This window comes from Mobula birostris, chromosome 1 (assembly GCF_030028105.1).
Source record: "Mobula birostris isolate sMobBir1 chromosome 1, sMobBir1.hap1, whole genome shotgun sequence".
NCBI lineage: Eukaryota > Metazoa > Chordata > Chondrichthyes > Myliobatiformes > Myliobatidae > Mobula > Mobula birostris.
In genome coordinates this window covers 253,862,913-253,881,308 of record NC_092370.1, presented here as the reverse complement: position 1 = coordinate 253,881,308, position 18,396 = coordinate 253,862,913, and the positions used below count along the sequence as shown (strand labels likewise).

At 42.7% G+C, this 18,396-nt stretch overlaps 1 protein-coding gene across 13 annotated transcripts in view; it reads left to right on the top strand.

Moving 5' to 3' along the window:
- pomt2 (protein-O-mannosyltransferase 2) overlaps window positions 1–18,396 on the top strand; it is a 287,055-nt gene that overhangs the window by 187,596 nt on the left and 81,063 nt on the right. For all 13 annotated transcript variants that reach the window (XR_011888356.1, XR_011888355.1, XM_072274832.1 and 10 more), the window contains 2 exons: window positions 1–152; window positions 12,381–12,472. Coding sequence is in view for 11 of the 13 variants with exons in the window: in XM_072274832.1 (XP_072130933.1) it covers window positions 1–152; window positions 12,381–12,472 (244 nt within the window). In the remaining 2 variants the exon portion in view is untranslated. The remainder of the gene's footprint in view (window positions 153–12,380; window positions 12,473–18,396) is intronic.

The following is an 18,396-nucleotide window of genomic DNA, read 5'->3' as shown; positions in this document are numbered from 1 at the left end:
AATGGCACAGGGGATGCGAATGATTTCTGGAGAATTGAGGTGATTGGGGGACAGAATGGGGATCTGATTAAAGTCCTCAGGAGTAAAATTCGATTAATCCACGTGGCGACTGGCTGTGTTCTGTACTCTTCTGGGAAGTCATTGCCCAAGTGGTGAGTTTATTATTGGCTGATTAAAATAAGAGATTCAGCCCACTGGCTGATATCTGAAAAACATATGTGGGTGATGCTTGATATAGGCACACTCACGAGGAAAAGCTGCTTGCTATACCTTTCAGAAAAGATTGAACGAGCAATCGTCCATTTTCCTATTTTAATTTTCGTTGTTTGAGTTCGATCACAATGAAGCCATAGAAGCCTTTGAACCCAATTTCCAATTAGTTCTTCAGTGGGAAAATGTTGTTATTCCTGCACCTAACCTGTCTTCACAGATATTAGAACAGTACAGCACAGTACAGGCCCTTCAGCCCACAATGTTGTGCCGACCCATAAACCCTGCCTCCCATATAACCCCCCACCTTAAATTCCTCCATGTACCTGTCTGGTAGTCTCTTAAACTTCACCAGTGTACCTGCCTCCACCACTGACTCAGGCAGTGCATTCCATGCAACAACCACTCTCTTGAGTAAAACACTTGCTCTAATATCCCCCTTGAACTTCCCACCCGTTACCTTAAAGCCATGTCCTCTTGTAATAAGCAGTGGTGCCCTGGGGAAGAGGCACTGGCTATCCACTCTTATCTATTCCTCTTATTATCTTGTACACCTCTATCATGTCTCCTCTCATCCTCCTTCTCTCCAAAGAGTAAAGCCCTAGCTCCCTTAATCTCTGATCATAATGCATACTCTCTAAACCAGGCAGCATCCTGGTAAATCTCCTCTGTACCCTTTCCAATACTTCCACATCCTTCCTATAGTGAGGCGACCAGAACTGGACACAGTACTCCAAGTGTGGCCTAACCAGAGTTTTATAGAGCTGCATCGTTACATCGCGACTCTTAAACTCTATCGCTCGACTTATGAAAGCTAACAACCCATAAGCTTTCTTAACTACCCTATCCACCTGTCAGGCAACTTTCAGGGACCTGTGGACATGTACCCCCAGATCCCTCTGCTCCTCCACACGACCAAGTATCCTGCCATTTACTTTGTACTCTGCCTTGGAGTTTGTCCTTCTAAAGTGTACCACCTCACACTTCTCCGGGTTGAATCCATTTGCCACTTCTCAGCCCACTTCTGCATCCTATCAATGTCTCTATGCAATCTTTGACAATCCTCTACACTATCCACAACACCAGCAACCTTTGTGTCATTTGCAAACTTGCCAACCCACCCTTCTACCCCCACATCCAGGTCGTTAATAAAAATCATGAAAAGTCGAGGTCCCAGAACAGATCTTGTGGGACACCACTAGTCACAACCCTCCAATCTGAATGTACTCCCTCCATCACGACCCTCTGCCTTCTGCAGGCAAGCCAATTCTGAATCCACCTGGCCAAACTTCCCTGGATCCCATGCCTTCTGACTTTCTGAATAAGCCTACTGTGTGGAACCTTGTCAAATGCCTTACTAAAATCCATATAGATCACATCCACTGCACTACCCTCATCTGTATGCCTGGTCACCTCCTCAAAGAACTCTATCAGGCTTGTTAGACATGATCTGCCCTTCACAAAGCCATGCTGACTGTCCCTGATCAGACCATGATTCTCTAAATGCCCAAAGATCCTATCTCTAAGAATCTTTTCCAACAGCTTTCCCATCACAGACGTAAGGCTCACTGGTCTATAATTACCCGGACTATCCCTACTACCTTTTTTGAACAAGGGGACAACATTCGCCTCCCTCCAATCCAACGGTACCATTCCCATGCACCACGAGGACATAAAGATCCGGAGGCTCAGCAATGTCTTCCCTCGCCTCGTGGAGCGGCCTGGGGAATATTCCATCAGGCCCAGGGGACTTAACCGTCCTAATGTATTTTAACAACTCCAACACCTCCTCTCCCTTAATATCTTTTTTCTTTTGTTTTTTAAATTTTATTTTTATTTGGATAAGGAATTCACAAATATCATGTACTTTTTTCACACATATAACCTTTTCCTTTTTTTATATGTATAAAACTATAATTATTTATACATTCTTAAGTACACATTGAGATGATATAAAAGAAAATTAGACACTTAAATAGATAATTATGTACTGTGGTAATTCTAATCTATTAGGCTAAGTAATGGTATTAGTTGTTAAGAAAAATGGTAATAATAGTTTCCGTATAACTCTTCTGGACCATTTCCACTGGTCCAAAATGTTGTATGTAAGCCTATGTAACAACCATTGTAGGTGTTTATATCCTAATTTGTTCATGCTTGCTCCTGCCCGCAGACATAATTATCCAATCCCTATGTACTTATTTACTTAATTTTTCTGTTTTTTATCCCTTTTTCAAATCTTTCCCTTTACTTGTGTTAATTCTCTATTTTCCAAAAGAAAACAAAAAAAAAAGACATTTAGACTAGGGGTGCTTACGTTAGCAATATGACTGCGTTGATGAGAAGAGCAGTATAAATCATTAGAGTCATCTAAGGTCTTCTCGCATTGGGGTTATATATTCAATCCATTTATTCCAGATTTGATAAAATTTTTCTTTTTGAATTCTCAGGGAGTAAGTCAACTTTTCCATTTTAAATATTTCCAAGATAATTTCGTGCCAATCTTCTAATGTAGATGGTATTGGATTTAGCCACTTTCTAGTGATGAATTTCTTACTTGCCGCTAAGAGGGCCTGCAGCAACTTTATATCTTCCTTCTGTTCAAGAAACAATACATGCCCCAAATAGAGCGTCTCAAAGTTCAGAGGTATCTGGGACCTAAGTACCTTAACTAATGTTCTATGAATACCTTCCCAATATAGACTTAATTTAGGGCAATCCCAGAAAATATGAAAATGATTTGCCTCCTTGGAGCCGCACCTTCTCCAACACGTCACGTTTGTATCTTTATATTTTTCCTGATATGGGGTCTTGAAGTACCTTATAATGTTTTTCCAACAATGTTCTCTCCGAGTCAAAGAATTAGTCGAGGACCATTGAAAGCTGCAGATTTTCCCCCAAGCCTCCTCTGAAAGTACCAACCCCACTTCTTTCTCCCACTTCTCTTTAATATACAGTGTATTTACATTTTTAGCATGGGAGAGTGCATTATATACTCGAGAAACTGATTTACTAGGTATTGAACTGCAAGCCGAGTTCAGAATCTTGAAAAATTTTAATTCTACTGTTGATAGGTCTGTATATCTACAACTCTGGTTAACATAGTTTCGTACTTGAAGGTACCTAAAAAAAGTCATTATGTTCTAGGCCATGTTTGTCCTGCAGGATTTGGAAACTTTGTAATACTCTTTTATCTATAAATGAGAGGTAGATTGTAAGACCTTTCTTTATCCATAGCTTAAATCTTTTATCTCCTCTGTTGGGAAGGAATTCGGTATCATATGCACACCATCTAAAGAGTTTTAACATGTTATTAATTCCACATGAATTAACCACCTTCTGCCATACTTTTAATGTAAGATTTATCCAACTGTTTTTAAATTTTTCCAACTGGGCCATCAATCCTTTGTCAGCTATTGAGGCCTGAAGAGGAAAACTGTCAACTAATCCAAATTCTATTTCCTTCCATCTAGCCTTATATTCCCTATTACACCAATATAACAGAGGGGTTATCTGTGAGGCATAAAAATAATTTCTCAGGCAAGGAAGAACCATACCTCCTCCTTCTTTCCCTAACTGTAAGGTGTTATATCGAATTCTAGGTTTCTTTCCTTGCCAAATGAAGCAGGAAATCCATTTGTCCCATTCCCTGAATTGATTATCATCCACCTCTACCGGTAAAGTACGGAAAAGATACAATAACCGAGGAAGAATATTCATTTTTATAGTATTTATCCTTGAATTTAAACTTAAAAAGGGGATAAGATTCCATCTATGCATATCTGCTTTTATCTCTGAGATTAATGGCCCATAATTTACCTGTGACAGTGTTGTAAGATCCTTCTGCAGGGTTATTCCTAAATATTTTAATGATTTAGCTTCCCACTTAAGATCGTATGTATCCTGCAATTTTTTGGATGGTGTATAACCTGCGTTTTCTTTACATTTATTTTATAACCTGATATTTTCCCAAAGTCATCCAACAGTGTAAACAATCCTATAAATGATTTTTCTGGTTCGCTCGGATAGACCAAAACATCATCTGCGAATAACGCCACTTTCTGTTCAATCCCTGCCACCTTGATACCTTTTACGATTTCGCTCTGTCTTATTAGTTGGGCAAGCGGTTCAATATATAGCGCAAAAAGGAGAGGAGAAATTGGGCATCCCTGTCTAGTGCCTCTCTCTAAGATGAAGGAGTCAGAGAGGTTCCCATTTATCTTAATTCGGGCTGTAGGGCTGTCATATAGAGTCTGAATTACTTTAATAAACTTTTTTTGAAAGCCGAATCTTCCTAACACTCTGTATAGGAATGCCCAACTAACCGAATCAAAAGCTTTCTCAGCGTCCAATCCTACTACCGTTGTCTCTGTCTCGTTCTTATTAACCTGTTCTAATATAGAAACATAGAAACATAGAAAATAGGTGCAGGAGTAGGCCATTCGGCCCTTCGAGCCTGCACCGCCATTTATTATGATCATGGCTGATCATCCAACTCAGAACCCCGCCCCAGCCTTCCCTCCATACCCCCTGATCCCCGTAGTTCTCCTTATGTTGTCCTGTGTTTGTCTTTGTTGAATAAATCCAGTCTGGTCTAACTGGATTAGGCCAGGTAAAAACTTTTCCAATCTGCGCGCTAATATAGATGTAAATAGTTTGTAATCTAAATTAAGAACACTAATTGGCCGATAATTGCCACATTCTAGTTTATCTTTACCCTCTTTAGGAATAACTGAAATAATCGCTTCTCTCCAGGAAGGTGGAGTTTCTCCTCTCTGCAAGATCCAATTAAAGGTGTTAAGTAGTAATGGGGCTAACTGTGTCTTCAGGGACTTATACCACTCTGAGGTATAAGTCCCTGACCATCAGAACCCGGGGACTTTCCAGCCTTTAACCTAGAGATGGCCACGTTCAGTTCTTTGACAATTACTGGTTCTAATAAACTTTCATTTTGTAAATCTGTAAATTTAGGTAGATCTAAAAAATTCAATACACTGTCTATATAAGGCTCATTGGGGGCCCGGGGTTGGGAGTACAGCTCTCGATAATATGTTTCAAAACTCTCTTGAATTTTCCCTATTGTACTCTCCACAAGCTTTGTCTTTGGATTCTTTATTTTATGAATTGTATTGTCTGCTTGTTGTTTTCGTAATTTATATGCTAATAATCTAGCTGATTTACCTCCTACTTCATAATTCTTTTGTCTCAGGTAAAAAAAAATTTCTTTGAGTTTCCAACGTATAAATATCGTCATTTCACTTTGCAATTTCCTAATTTCCTGTTTACGATTTGAATTACTTTTGTTGCTATCTACAACTTGAAGTTGTTTTAATTTTCCTTGAAGGTCTGCTAATTTTTGTGCATTGATTTTTTTCATGTGAGTGGTAATGGAAATAATTTTCCCTCTCAGTACAGCTTTCAATGTATCCCATAAGATCACTGGTGATGTTTCTCCCGTGTCATTAAGGTCTAGATATTCTTTGATTTCTCCCCTTAATCTCTCCATTACTTTCGGGTTATTGAGTATATGTGAGTTTAGCCTCCATAGTGTTTTCCTCATTTTCCTTTCCAGGATTAGAGACATAGAGACTGGGCTATGATCCGACAGATCAATTGTTGCAATATTACAGTTTTTTATCCTGAGTCTAACTGTATTAAGGATAAAGAAATAGTCTATCCTTGAATAGGCTGAATGAGGGAAAGAGTAATGTGTATAATCTTTACTAGTAGGGTGTAATTCCCTCCAGACATCTATAATTCCCAACTCCTCCATCAATGAATTCATTTTCCAAGTCAGAGGTTTATTCTGAGTAACTATTCTTGAAGAATCTAATACAGGATTTAATCTAATATTAAAATCCCCTCCACAAATTACTACCCCTTGAGAACTGACCATTAGGTCAAAAATGTGTCTATAAAATGACCATTCACAACCTGGAGGAGCATAAACATTCAGCAATGTTATTTCTGTACCTTCTATTCTTCCTGTGATTTTTACAAACCGTCCTTCTTTGTTTTTAGTCTCTGAAATATGTTCATAATTAAGAGTACTTGATATTAAAGTAGCTACCCCTCTTTTGTGACTCAATTTATATGATGAATAAAATACATGCTTAAAGCCCATTCTTTTTAAATTTCTATGTTCAGATTGGCTCATATGTGTTTCCTGGAGGAAAGCTATTTGTGCCCTCTCTTTTTTCAATTTAGACATAATCTTATTTCTTTTAATTGGATTCAAAACCCCATTAACATTATAGGAAATTATTTTTACCAATTCAGTTTGCATTTTTCTCTAGTAGAAAAAAAACACTCTCCTTTTCTAACCAAACAGTACGCAATCCCTTCTCAACAGTAAACCAAGACATATAACCACACCCTAGATATTTTTGAACATGTAACATTTGAAAATTTTTCCCGACTTCCCACAGTGAGGCCTGAGCACCGACCCACCTCAGTTCTGAGGGATGACCTCTATCTTCACCCTGTGTTAGAGGGCCCTCAGCAGTTTGAATAATCATAGAGAATTTTTTCCTATTTATGTCTCGACCATATTGCTATCATTCAAGTTATTCCGCCTAGTTTATTTTCAGTTACCAGTTTTCATTTTACCTTTAAATCCGATTTACTCTTTTCAGTCATTTCTCTTAATTAATCTGTATTCTCTGTACATTCGCGTCTGAATATTTGCAGCTTTTCCTTGTAGTTTGACACTCTGGTTCGTGTGGAGCATCCTCGCCCCACTAACTGCCACGACTTTTGCCGAATCCTCTCCAGTAGCGACTCCGGTTGGGTGATAACTTTAATAGGTAGTCCCCGGTCCACCAGGTCCAACGTTGCCTCCTCCACCGTAGCGTAAGTTTTTGTCCCTTCGTCATAAAAGACTCTCAGCTGAGCTGGATACAGGGTCTGGCATCTGATGTTGCTTTCCTTCAGGACTCTCCGTGTTTCTGTGTATTCCTTCCGTCTGGCAAGAATCCCCGGTGCGTAGTCGTGGTCTAAACTGATTTTACAGTTGTTCCACATGAAACCTTTATTTTGCCATGCCCTTTTAAGCACCTCTTCCTTTGTTCTGTAACTGAGAAATCTGACCAGAATCGATCTGGGCTGGGCGCCTGCCGGGGACTGTGGTGCCAACGCGCGGTGAGCCCTTTCTACCTGTAGGTCTTTTGCGTCCGGTATATTAAGGTCCTCTCTAAGCAGCTTCTCTATGAAGGGAATCATCAATCCGGGTTTACCTTCAGTTCCTTCGGGAACTCCGTAAATCCTCACATTTTCCCTTCTTGAGCGGCCTTCTTGATCTATTAGTTTCCACTGGATCTGGTCTTGCAGCTTCAGCATTTCTGCTATCACTTCCTCGGCGTTTTGTAGCTTCTCTTCAATTCCAACAATCCTCGCTTCGGCTTCATCTATCTGTGAGTTAGTTTTTACTATTTCTCCTTTAATATCTTCCAGCTGTTTGCTGTTATCTTGTCGGAACTCGCGAATCTCTCCGAGAATCAAGGACAGAGTCACCGATTCCCCCTCATTATCTCCGTTCTGGCTTGCCGTGGGGGAGCTAGGCCCGTCGCCTTTCTGCGTCTCTTTATGTTTATCAGCCTTCGGAGCGGACTTTTTAATCTTGTTCTTAGACATCATCCTTGCCCCATTTATTAATATAGTTATGCAATGTTAAGTATTTGTCTAAATTTGATTTTGGGGCTGTTTACCTTCTTTTTTGTCGAGAGACCTTTTCCTTACGCCGCCATTCCCTTGATGACCCGGAAGTCCCCCCTCTCCCTTAATATCAACATGCTCCAGAACATCAACCTCACTCATATTGTCTTCACCATCATCAAGTTCCCTCTCATTGGTGAATACCGAAGAGAAGTATTCACTGAGGACCTTGCTCACTTCCACAGCCTCCAGGCACATCTTCCCACCTTTATCTCTGATCAGTCCTACCTACACTCCTGACGTCCTTTTGTTCTTCACATAATTGAAGAATGCCTTGTGGTTTTCCTTTACCCTACTCGCCAAGGCCGTCTCATGCCCCCTTCTTGCTCTCCTCAGCCCCTTCTTAAGCTCCTTTCTTGCTACCCTATATTCCTCAATAGACCCATCTGATCCTTGCTTCCTAAACCTCATGTATGCTGCCTTCTTCCACCTGACTAAATTCTCCACCTCACTTGTCACCCATGGTTCCTTCATCCTACCATTCTTTACCTTCCTCACCGTGACAAATTTATCCCTAACATCCTGCAAGAGATCCCTAAACATCGACCACATGTCCATAGTACATTTCGCTGTAAAAACATCATCCCAATTCACTCTCGCAAGTTCTAGCCTTATAGCTTCATAATTTGCCCTTCCCCAATTAAAAATTTTCCTGTCCTCTCTGATTCTATCCTTTTCCATGATAATGCTGAAGGCCAGGGAGCGGTGGTCACTGTCCCCCAGATGCTCACCCATTGAGGGATCTGTGACCTGACCCGGTTCGTTACCTAATACTAGATAGAGTATGGCATTCCCCCTAGTCGGCTTGTCAACATACTGTGACAGGAATCCGTCCTGGACACAATTAACGAACTCTGCCCCATCTAAAGCATTGGAACTAATCAGGTGCCAATCAGTATTAGGGAAGTTAAAGTCACCTGTGATAGCAACCCTGTTATTTTTGCACCTTTTGAAAATCTGCCTCCCAATCTGCTCCTTGGTATCTCTGCTGCTACCAGGGAGCCTACAGAATACTCCCAATAGAGTAACTGCTCCCTTCCTCTTCCTGACTTCCACCCATACTGACTCAAAAGAGGATCCTGCTACATTACCCACCCTTTCTGTAGCTGTAATAGTATCCCTGAGCAACAATGCCACCTCTCCTCCCCTTTTTCCCTCTATCCCTTTTAAAGCACTGAAATACCAATTTCCAATTTCCCCTGGGATCAATAAAGTATGACTATGACTAAATCCAGGAATATTGAGAATCCAATCCTGCCCTGGTGCCAGCCAAGTCTCTGTAATGGTCACTACATCACAATTCCATGTATGTATCCAAGCTCTCAGTTCATCACCTTTGTTCCTGATGCTTCTTGCATCGAAGTACACGCACTTTAGACCTTCCACCTTACTGCCTTTACACCCTTTAATCTGTTTCTCTTTCCTCAAAGCCTCTTTATATGTTAGATCTGGCTTTTTTAAATACTTTATACTTTATTGTCGCCAAACAATTGATACTAGAGTGTACAATTATTACAGTGATATTTGATTTGGCACTTCACGCTACCTGGAGTACTCCCTGGCTTTACTCCATGCACTATACTTGCAGTTCTCGCTTGACCTTTATCCTCCTCCACCTCACTATCTGCTCTAACACTCCGGTTCCCCTCACCCTGCAAATCTAGTTTAAACCACCCGGAGCAGCACTAGCAAACCTTCCCACAAGGATGTTAGTCCCCCTCCAGTTCAGGTGCAACCCGTCCCGTCGGAACAGTTCCCATCTTCCCTGGAACAAGGCCCTATTGTCCAGAAACATGAAGCCCTCCCTCCTGCACCAACTCCTTAGCCACGTATTTAGCTGCATTAGCTTCCTATTCCTAGCCTCACTAGCACGTGGCACAGGTGGCGATCCTGAGATTGCAACCCTGGAGGTCCTGTCCTTCAACTTTGCACCTAACTCCCTAAATTCTCTTTGTAGGACCTTCTGCTTCTTCCTATCCACGTCATTGGTCCTTACATGGACCACGACATCTGGCTGCTCACCCTCCCTCGAGAGTACTGAGAACTCAATCCGAGATATCACAGACCCTGGCACCAGGGAGGCAACAGACCATCCCGGATTCTCGATCTCTTCCACAGAACCTCTTATCTGTTCCCCTAACTATCGAATCCCCTATCACTACTGCTCTCCTCTTTTCCCTCCTTCCTTTCTGAGCTGAGGGTCCAGTCTCGGTCCCAGAGATGCAACCACTACAACTTGTCCCTGGTAGGTTGTCCCCACCAACAGAATCCAAAATGGTATACTTATTATTGATGGGAACGGCCACAGGGGTGCTCTGCTCATTCTGTCTATTCCCCTTCCCTCTCCTGACAGTCACCCAGCTACCTGCCTCCTGACTTTTACGGGTGACTGTCTCCCTGTAACTCCTGTCTATTTCTGCCTCACGAATGATCTGAAGTTCATCCAGCTCCAGCTCCAGTTCCCTAACTCGGTTTGTCAGGAGCTGCTGCTGGATGCACCTTTTACAGGTGTAGTCATCAGGGACAATTGTGCCCACCCTGAATTCCCACATACTGCAATCGCCTGCCCTAACTGATGCCTCCATTACCTACTTCTAAGTTAATTAGATTAATTAAAGGAACTTACCCAGTCTTACCTCACTGGGAGCAAGCTCGTCCTCAGTCTCTGCTCACCAAAGTCTCTCGAGCCAAAGCCTTCCTACTCTGTCTCCCATTACTCCGTCACCCGCTCTGTTAATCTGTTCGCTTTTTAAAGTCTCCCACTGTCTCACAGGCCAACCTTCATGTGCTTGCTGACCTTCATGGTAATGCAGTTTATGTAAAATATGTACTGAATCAGATTACCTAGCAGAGGTATTGACAATAGAAGTCTATTCTGCAGAAAGAACACCGTCAGCCCTTGTTCATGTTTGTCAAAGTGATAGCTACTCATAGAACCCTGAAGAACAGAATCGGGCCTTTTTGGCCCATTTCATCCAAACTGATTGTGATGCTTATTTATGCTAATTCCATTTTTGTGCATTAAGCCTGTATCCCTCTATACCTTATCCAAATGTTTGTTACATGTCAATTCTGTACCTGTGTCTTGAAGTCTTATGATAGTTCTAAATGCTAATACCACTACCTCCTGCAGCATGTTCCAGTTAATGATCACCCTCTCTGTGGGGAGAGAACCTATCCCTCATATCTCTGCTTCTCCCCTCTGACCTTAAACCTTTACCCTTTAGTTCTAGACTCCCTGTGCCTGGAAGAAGAACCTGACTCTACTTTGCCTCGGCCCCTCATAATTACATAAACCTCCATGAGGTTGCCCCTTGGTCTCCTATGATGGTTAGAGGAGAGCAAGATCATGACAGGTGTAAAAAAGTTAAATAAAGAGGTGTTGTTGTTAGATGGTTCAAGACCCAGCAAACACTGAGTGGTGGGCAAAAAAAATACAAGAAGTATACAACAGAAAACAAACACGGAGGGTGGTTATACTATGGATTAAAACTCAAACAGGGCTTGAAGGAGTTTGATTGGCACTTGAAGTGAAAATGATTTGCAAGTCTGTGGAGAAAGATGAGTGGAATGGGATCAATCAAATTGCTGTACAGGGTGTGAAAAGAGCCTCAAGTGACTGCATGGCTGCCTTCTATGTCATGACTCTTGATTCTTTGAACTGAGTCACCTATACCGACCTTCCGTTATATTCCAAGTTGTTCTATTTTGTCAGATGTAATTTGTCATTAGACCATAAGATTTCGGAGCAAATTAGGCCATTCAGCCCATTGAGTCTGCTCCAGCTTTCCATCTTGGCTGATTTATTATCCCTCTCAACTCTATTCTCCTGCCTTCTCCCCATAACCTTTGATATCCTTACTAGTCCTTACATTGGGTATATTGTGCAAGTATTAGAAAATGTTCCCACTTCAGCCATTGTAGAGATAAAGTTAATAAGAAACATGCACAGGCAGATGAGCCCAGCCACTGAGGAATGACTGCAGTGAGGACCATAAGACATAGGAGCAGTATTAGGCCATTCAGCCTGTTGAGTCTGGTCCGCCATTGCATCATGGCTGATCCTGGATCCTGTCCAACCCATACACATACCCTCTCACCATATCCCTCGATGTTCTGACCAATCAGGAATCTATCAATTTTTCCTCCTGAGGCTGAGGTAAATAACCTTCAAAGACAACAATCTTTCCCTTAGCTGGATATCACTTCAACCAGTAGAGAGCTCTACTACTTCCCATGTGTATGCCCTCCTCCTCACCCCTGCCCTTCCCCTTCACAGCGGGATACCCAGATTCTGACTTTCTGATTTCACTCAAAACCATATTATTTATGTGATTTGTCCATACTAATTTCTAGTCAGAGGCCACTTTTGGTGTTTTGATAGGAATTGATTCTAGAAATCAGTTGAAAAGTTGACCCGTATTTATGCTGCTTTTGTTGATCTTTGTTGTCTGCAGGGGATGGGAGCAGGTTGAAGTCAGCTGTAGTCCTTACCTTAAAGAAACCCCCAACTCGTTGTGGAACATTGAGGATCATATTAATGCCAAATGTAAGTGGTTGCAAATGTATCTGCAAAAAATATCTTGTGTCTATAAAATTTAACATTTCTTGGTTTAGCATTATATTACGTGGGAAGCCCATGTATTTGAATATGAGAAATGCACAAGCTGGAAATCAGAAATAAAAACAGAAAATGGTGGAAACAGTTGCATCTGGCAACATTGGTGGAAGGAGAAATAGAAAATGTTTCAGGCTGAAAACATATAATACTTTAAGAAATAGAGAGAAAATAAGTGAGCTTGAAGTTACTGAGAAGTAGGGGAAGCAAAGGGAATCTCTGTGAAAGGGTGAGGCCAGAGTTACTGTGTGGTTAAATTTGCAGAACTTATCTGGCTGATGAGATCACAGATCAATTAATGAGAGAAAAGGGAACCAAAGCTGTAAGACGAAGACAGTTGGAGATTGAAAACACACAAGAAGTTGAAAATGTAGGGCCATGGGACTTGCCCACCAAGTCAGGCTGTACAAATACAGAGACAAGTCAACATCATAGATGGATGACTTACCAGAGCAATGGCCAGTTCTGGTGATGACAGAGAAAGGGAGTTTTTCAAAATTGGAGACTTCACTATCACTATTTAAGGACGGTGAATGGACACATAGTATTTGTACTCCAAGGCCTCTTTGTTCTACTAGTCCAAATTGCTGTGTCGTTCACTGTAAAAATCCTCCCTAGATTTGGTTTACAAAATGCAGCATCTCGCACTTAATCTGAATTAAACTCTACTTGCCCTTGTTTGACCCACTTACTTAGCTGATCAAGATCCCACTATAATTTTTTTGATAGCCTTCTTCATTATTCACTATCACCTATTTTAGTGTATCAGCAAACTTACAAACCATACTTTATACATTCTTATTCAAGTTTTTGATATAAATGACAAACAATAATTGGCTCAGACTGAATCCCTGTGACACACAATCCAAAAAACAACCTTCCTTCATCACTAACGAGAAAATCTGCAGATGTTGGAAATCCGAGCAACACACACAAAATGCTAGAGGAACTCAGCATACCATGCTATGGAAAAGAGTACAATCGGCTTTTTGAGCCAAAACTGTACTGTACTTTTTTCCATAGATGCTGCCTGGCCTACTGAGTTCCTCCAGCATTTTGTGCGTGTTCCTTCATCACGCTTTGTTTTCTACCATCAAACTAATTGTGTATCAAATGAACCAAATCTTCCTGCATTCCATGGGGTCTAACCTTTGAGAGTAGCCTACCATATGGAGCCTCATCAAAGGCCTGACTGAAGTCTACATAAGACATGTATACAGCCCTGCCTTCACAAACTTTCTCAGTCACACTATCAAAACCTCAGTCAAGTTTGTAAGACACGATTGCCTGTTCACAGGCAGGATGGCCAAGGAGGCTTTTGGCACACACTGGCCTTTATAAGTTAGGGCATTGAGTACAAAAGTTGTATAGGACACTGGCGAAGTTGCACTTGGAGTGTTGTGTTCAGTTGTGGTCATCCTGCTATAGGAAGGAAGCTATTAAAATGAAAAGAATTCAGAAAAGATTTACAAAGGTGTTACCCGAACTTATGAGACTTGAATTAGAGGGAGAAGTTGGGCAAGCTAGGACTTTTTCCTTGGAACATAGGAGACTGAGAGGCGATCTATCAGGAACCAGAATCATAGGAGACTGAGAGGGGATCTGTCAGGAACCAGTATCATAGGAGACTGAGAGGCGATCTATCAGGAACCAGAATCATAGGAGACTGAGAGGCGATCTATCAGGAACCAGAATCATAGGAGACTGAGAGGGGATCTATCAGGAACCAGAATCATAGGAGACTGAGAGGCAATCTATCAGGAACCAGAATCGTAGGAGACTGAGGGTGGGGAATCACAATCCAGAATCACAGAGCAGTACAGCACAGATACAGGCCCATCGACCAGCTCAGACTATGCCAACCATTTTGTCCACCCAGTCATTATTTCTTGCTTTCAGCCCATATCTCTCCAAGCCCTGCCCCTCCATGTACCTATCCAAGTACTTCTTAAATGATTCTACTGTACCTACCTCAATGACTTCTCTAGCAGCTCATCACACCCTCTGCGTTAAATGTTTCTATAAGGATATAAGAGAAATTCCAAGAGGGATTTCTCACAGGTCAGCGGTGGTTATTTAAAAAGGGAGCTTCAAGAGCATTAATCCATTGTACGTGGCCTATCAGCGGCATCAGAGCTTTACCAAGAGGGATTTCTCGCAGGTTGGCGATGGTTATTGAAAAAGGAGGCTTTAGATCATTTGTCCATTGTACGTGGCCTATCAGCGGCATCAGAGCTTTACCAAGAGGGATTTCTCGCAGGTTGGCGATGGTTATTGAAAAAGGAGGCTTTAGATCATTTGTCCATTGTACGTGGCCTATCAGCGGCATCAACAGAGCTTTACCAAGAGGGATTTCTCGCAGGTCAGCGGCAGTTACTTAAAAAAGGGAGCTTCCTTTGAGTGGTCCTCAAAGGAGTGGTCATCGCCGAAGTCATCTGAGGCAGATTGGCTCATTCAGGCTTCAGTGATAACGGGTCGAGGCGAGGTAAGTTACCTGCGAGGAATAGAAACAAGAAGTATGTTTGTGAGGCTGGTGTTCTGTACTGGGTCTCAGATGTGGGATGTTCGGGAGACTCCCAGCCTCCCAGTTGGCCACATCTGCACCAGGTGCGTCGAGCTACAGCTGCTTAGGGACAGTGTTAAGGAACTGGAGATGCAGCTCGATGACCTTCGTCTGGTCAGGGAAAGTGAGGAGGTGATAGAGAGGAGCTATAGGCAAGTAGTCACACCGGGGCCTCGAGAGACAGGTAAGTGGATAGCAGTCAGGAGAGGGAAGGGCAGGAATCAGATACTAGAGAGTACCCCTGTGTTTGGCGCCCTTAACAATAAGTACTCCTGTTTGAGTACACTTGGGGGGGACAGCCTACCTGAGGGAAGCAACAGTGGCCGTGCCTCTGCACAGAGTCTGGCCCTGTGGCTCAGAAGGGTAGGGAAAGGAAGGAGGCAGCAGTAATAGGGGATTCTGTGGTTAGGGGATCAAACAGGCGATTCTGTGGATGCAGGAAAGAAACACTGATAGAAGTTTGCCTCCCAGGTGCCAGAGTCCAGGATGTTTCTGATCGCGTCCAAGATATCCTGAAGTGCAAAGGTGAACAGCCAGAGATTGTGGTACGTATTGGTACCAACAACATAGGTATGAAAAGGGAAGAGGTCCTTAAAACAGACTAGAGGCAGTTAGGAAAGAAGTTCAGAAGCAGGACCTCAAAGGTAATAATCTCGGGTTTACTGCCTGTGCCATGCGACAGTGAGTATAGGAATAGAGTGAGTTGGAGGATAAATGCGTGTTTGAGGGATTGAAGCAGGGGCAGGGATTCAGATTTCTGGATCATTGGGACCTCTTTTTGGACGTGCGTGACCTGTACAAAAAGGACAGGTTGCACTTGAATCCGAAGGGGACCAATATCCTGGCAGGGAGGTTTGCTGAGGCTATTGGGAAGAGTTTAAACTAGAATTGCTGGAAGTTGGGAACTGAACTGAAGAGATGGAGGAAGGGGTGGTTGGCTCGCAAATAGAGAAACTTTGGAGACAGTGCAAGAGGGAAGAGAGGCAGGTGATAGAGAAGGGATATGCTCAGATCGATGGTTTGAGATGTGTCTGTTTTTAAACGCAAGAAGCATCATGAACAAAGCGGATGAGCTTAGAATGTGGATCAGTATTTGGAGCTATGATATTGTGGCCATTACAGAGACTTGGATGGCTCTGGTGCAGGAATGGTTACTTAGAGTGCCAGACTTTAGATGTTTCAGAAAGGACAGGGAGGGAGGCAAAAGAGGTGGGGGTGTGGCACTGTTGATCAGAGATAGTGTCACGGCTGCAGAAAAGGAGGAAGTCACGGAAGAATTGTCTACGGAGTCTCTGTGGATGGAAGTTAGGAATAGAAAGAGGTCATTAACTGTACTGGGTGTTTTTTTTTTATAGACCACCCAATAGTAACAGGGATATCGAGGAGCAGATAGGGGACATATTCTGCAAAAGTGTATTAATAGCAGGGTTGTCGTGGTGAGAGATTTTAATTTCCCAAATTTTGATAGGCATCTTCCTAAAGCGAGGGGTTTAGATGGGGTGCAGTTTGTTAGGTGTGTCAGGAAGGTTTCTTGACACAATATGTAGATAAGCCTACAAGAGGAGAGGCTGTACTTGATCTAGTATTGGGAAATGAACCTGGTCCGGTGTCAGGTCTCTCAGTGGGAGAGCATTTTGGAGATAGTGATCACAATTTTATCTCCATTACCATAGCATTGGAGAGGGATAGGAACAGGCAAGTTTGGGAAACATTTAATTGGAGTAAGGAGAATTATGAGGCTATCAGGCAGGAACTTGGAACCATAAATTAGAAACAGATGTTCTCAGGGAAATGTCTTGGAAGAAATATGGCAAATGTTCAGGGGATATTTGCTTGGGGTTCTGCATAGGTGCATTCCAATGAGACGGAAAGGATGGTAGGGTACAGGAACCGTAGTCTACAAAGGCTGTTGTACATCTAGTCAAGAAGAGCTTAGGAAAGGTTCAAAAAAACTAGGTAATGATAGAGTCCTAGAAGATTATAAGGCTAGCAGGAAGAAGCTCTAGAATGAAATTCGGAGAGTCAGAAGGGGTCATGAGAAGGCCTTGGCATACAGGATTAAAAAAAACCCTGGGGAATTTTACAAGTATGTGAAAAACACGAGGATGACGTGAGAGAATAGGACCAATCAAGTGTGACAGTGGAAAATATGTATGGAACCGGAGGAGATAGCTGAGGTACTTAAGTAATACATTGCTTCAATATTCACTACAGAAAAGGATCTTGGCAATGAGTGGAGAGTGCGATGGTGGTGGAGGTGGATACAATTGGGTCTTTTAAGAGACTCCTGGATAGGTGCGTGGAGCCTAGAAAAATACAGGGCTATGTGTAACCCCAGGTAATTTCTAAAAGTAAATACATATTCAGCACAGCATTGTGGGCCAAAGGGCCTGTATTGTGCTGTAGGTTTTCTATGTTTCCTTGTTTCTAAGACATAGGAACAGAATGAGGGCATCCGGCTCATTGAGTCTGCTCCACCACTCAGTCATGGCTGATTCTTTTTTTACCCCTACTCAGCCCCACTCCCAGGCTTGCTCGCTGTAACCATTGATGCCACATCCAATCCAGAACCTATCAATCTCTAGTTTAAACACACCCAACGACCTGGCCTCCACAGCTGCCCATAGAATGGATTCCACAAATTTACCACCCTCTAGTTAAAGAAATTTCTCCGTATATCTAGCAACACACATAAAAGTTGCTGGTGAACGCAGCAGGCCAAGCAGCATCTCTAGGAAGAGGTACAGTCGACGTTTTGGGCCGAGACTCCTCGTCAGGACTAACTGAAAGAGGAGGTACTCAGAGATTTGAAAGTGGGAGGGGGAGGGGGAGATCTGAAATGATAGGAGAAGACAGGAGGGGGAGGGATGGAACCAAGAGCTGGACAGGTGATTGGCAAAAGAGATATGAGAGGATCATGGGCCAGGAGGCCTAGAGAGAAAGAAAAGAGGGAGGGGGGAAAAAGCCCAGAAGATGGGCAAGGGGTATGGTGAGAGGGACAGAGGGAGAAAAAGGAGAGAGAGAGAAAAAGAATGTGTGTATATAAATAAATGACGGATGGGGTACGAGGGGGAGGCAGGGCACTAGCGGAAGTTTGAAAAGTCATTGTTCATGCCATCAGGTTGGAGGCTACCCAGATGGAATATAAGGTGTTGTTCCTCCAACCTGAGTGTGGCTTCATCTCTACAGTAGAGGAGGCCATGGATAGACATATCAGAATGGGAATGTAATGTGGAATTAAAATGTGTGGCCACTGGGAGATCCTGCTTTCTCTGGCAGACAGAGCGTAGGT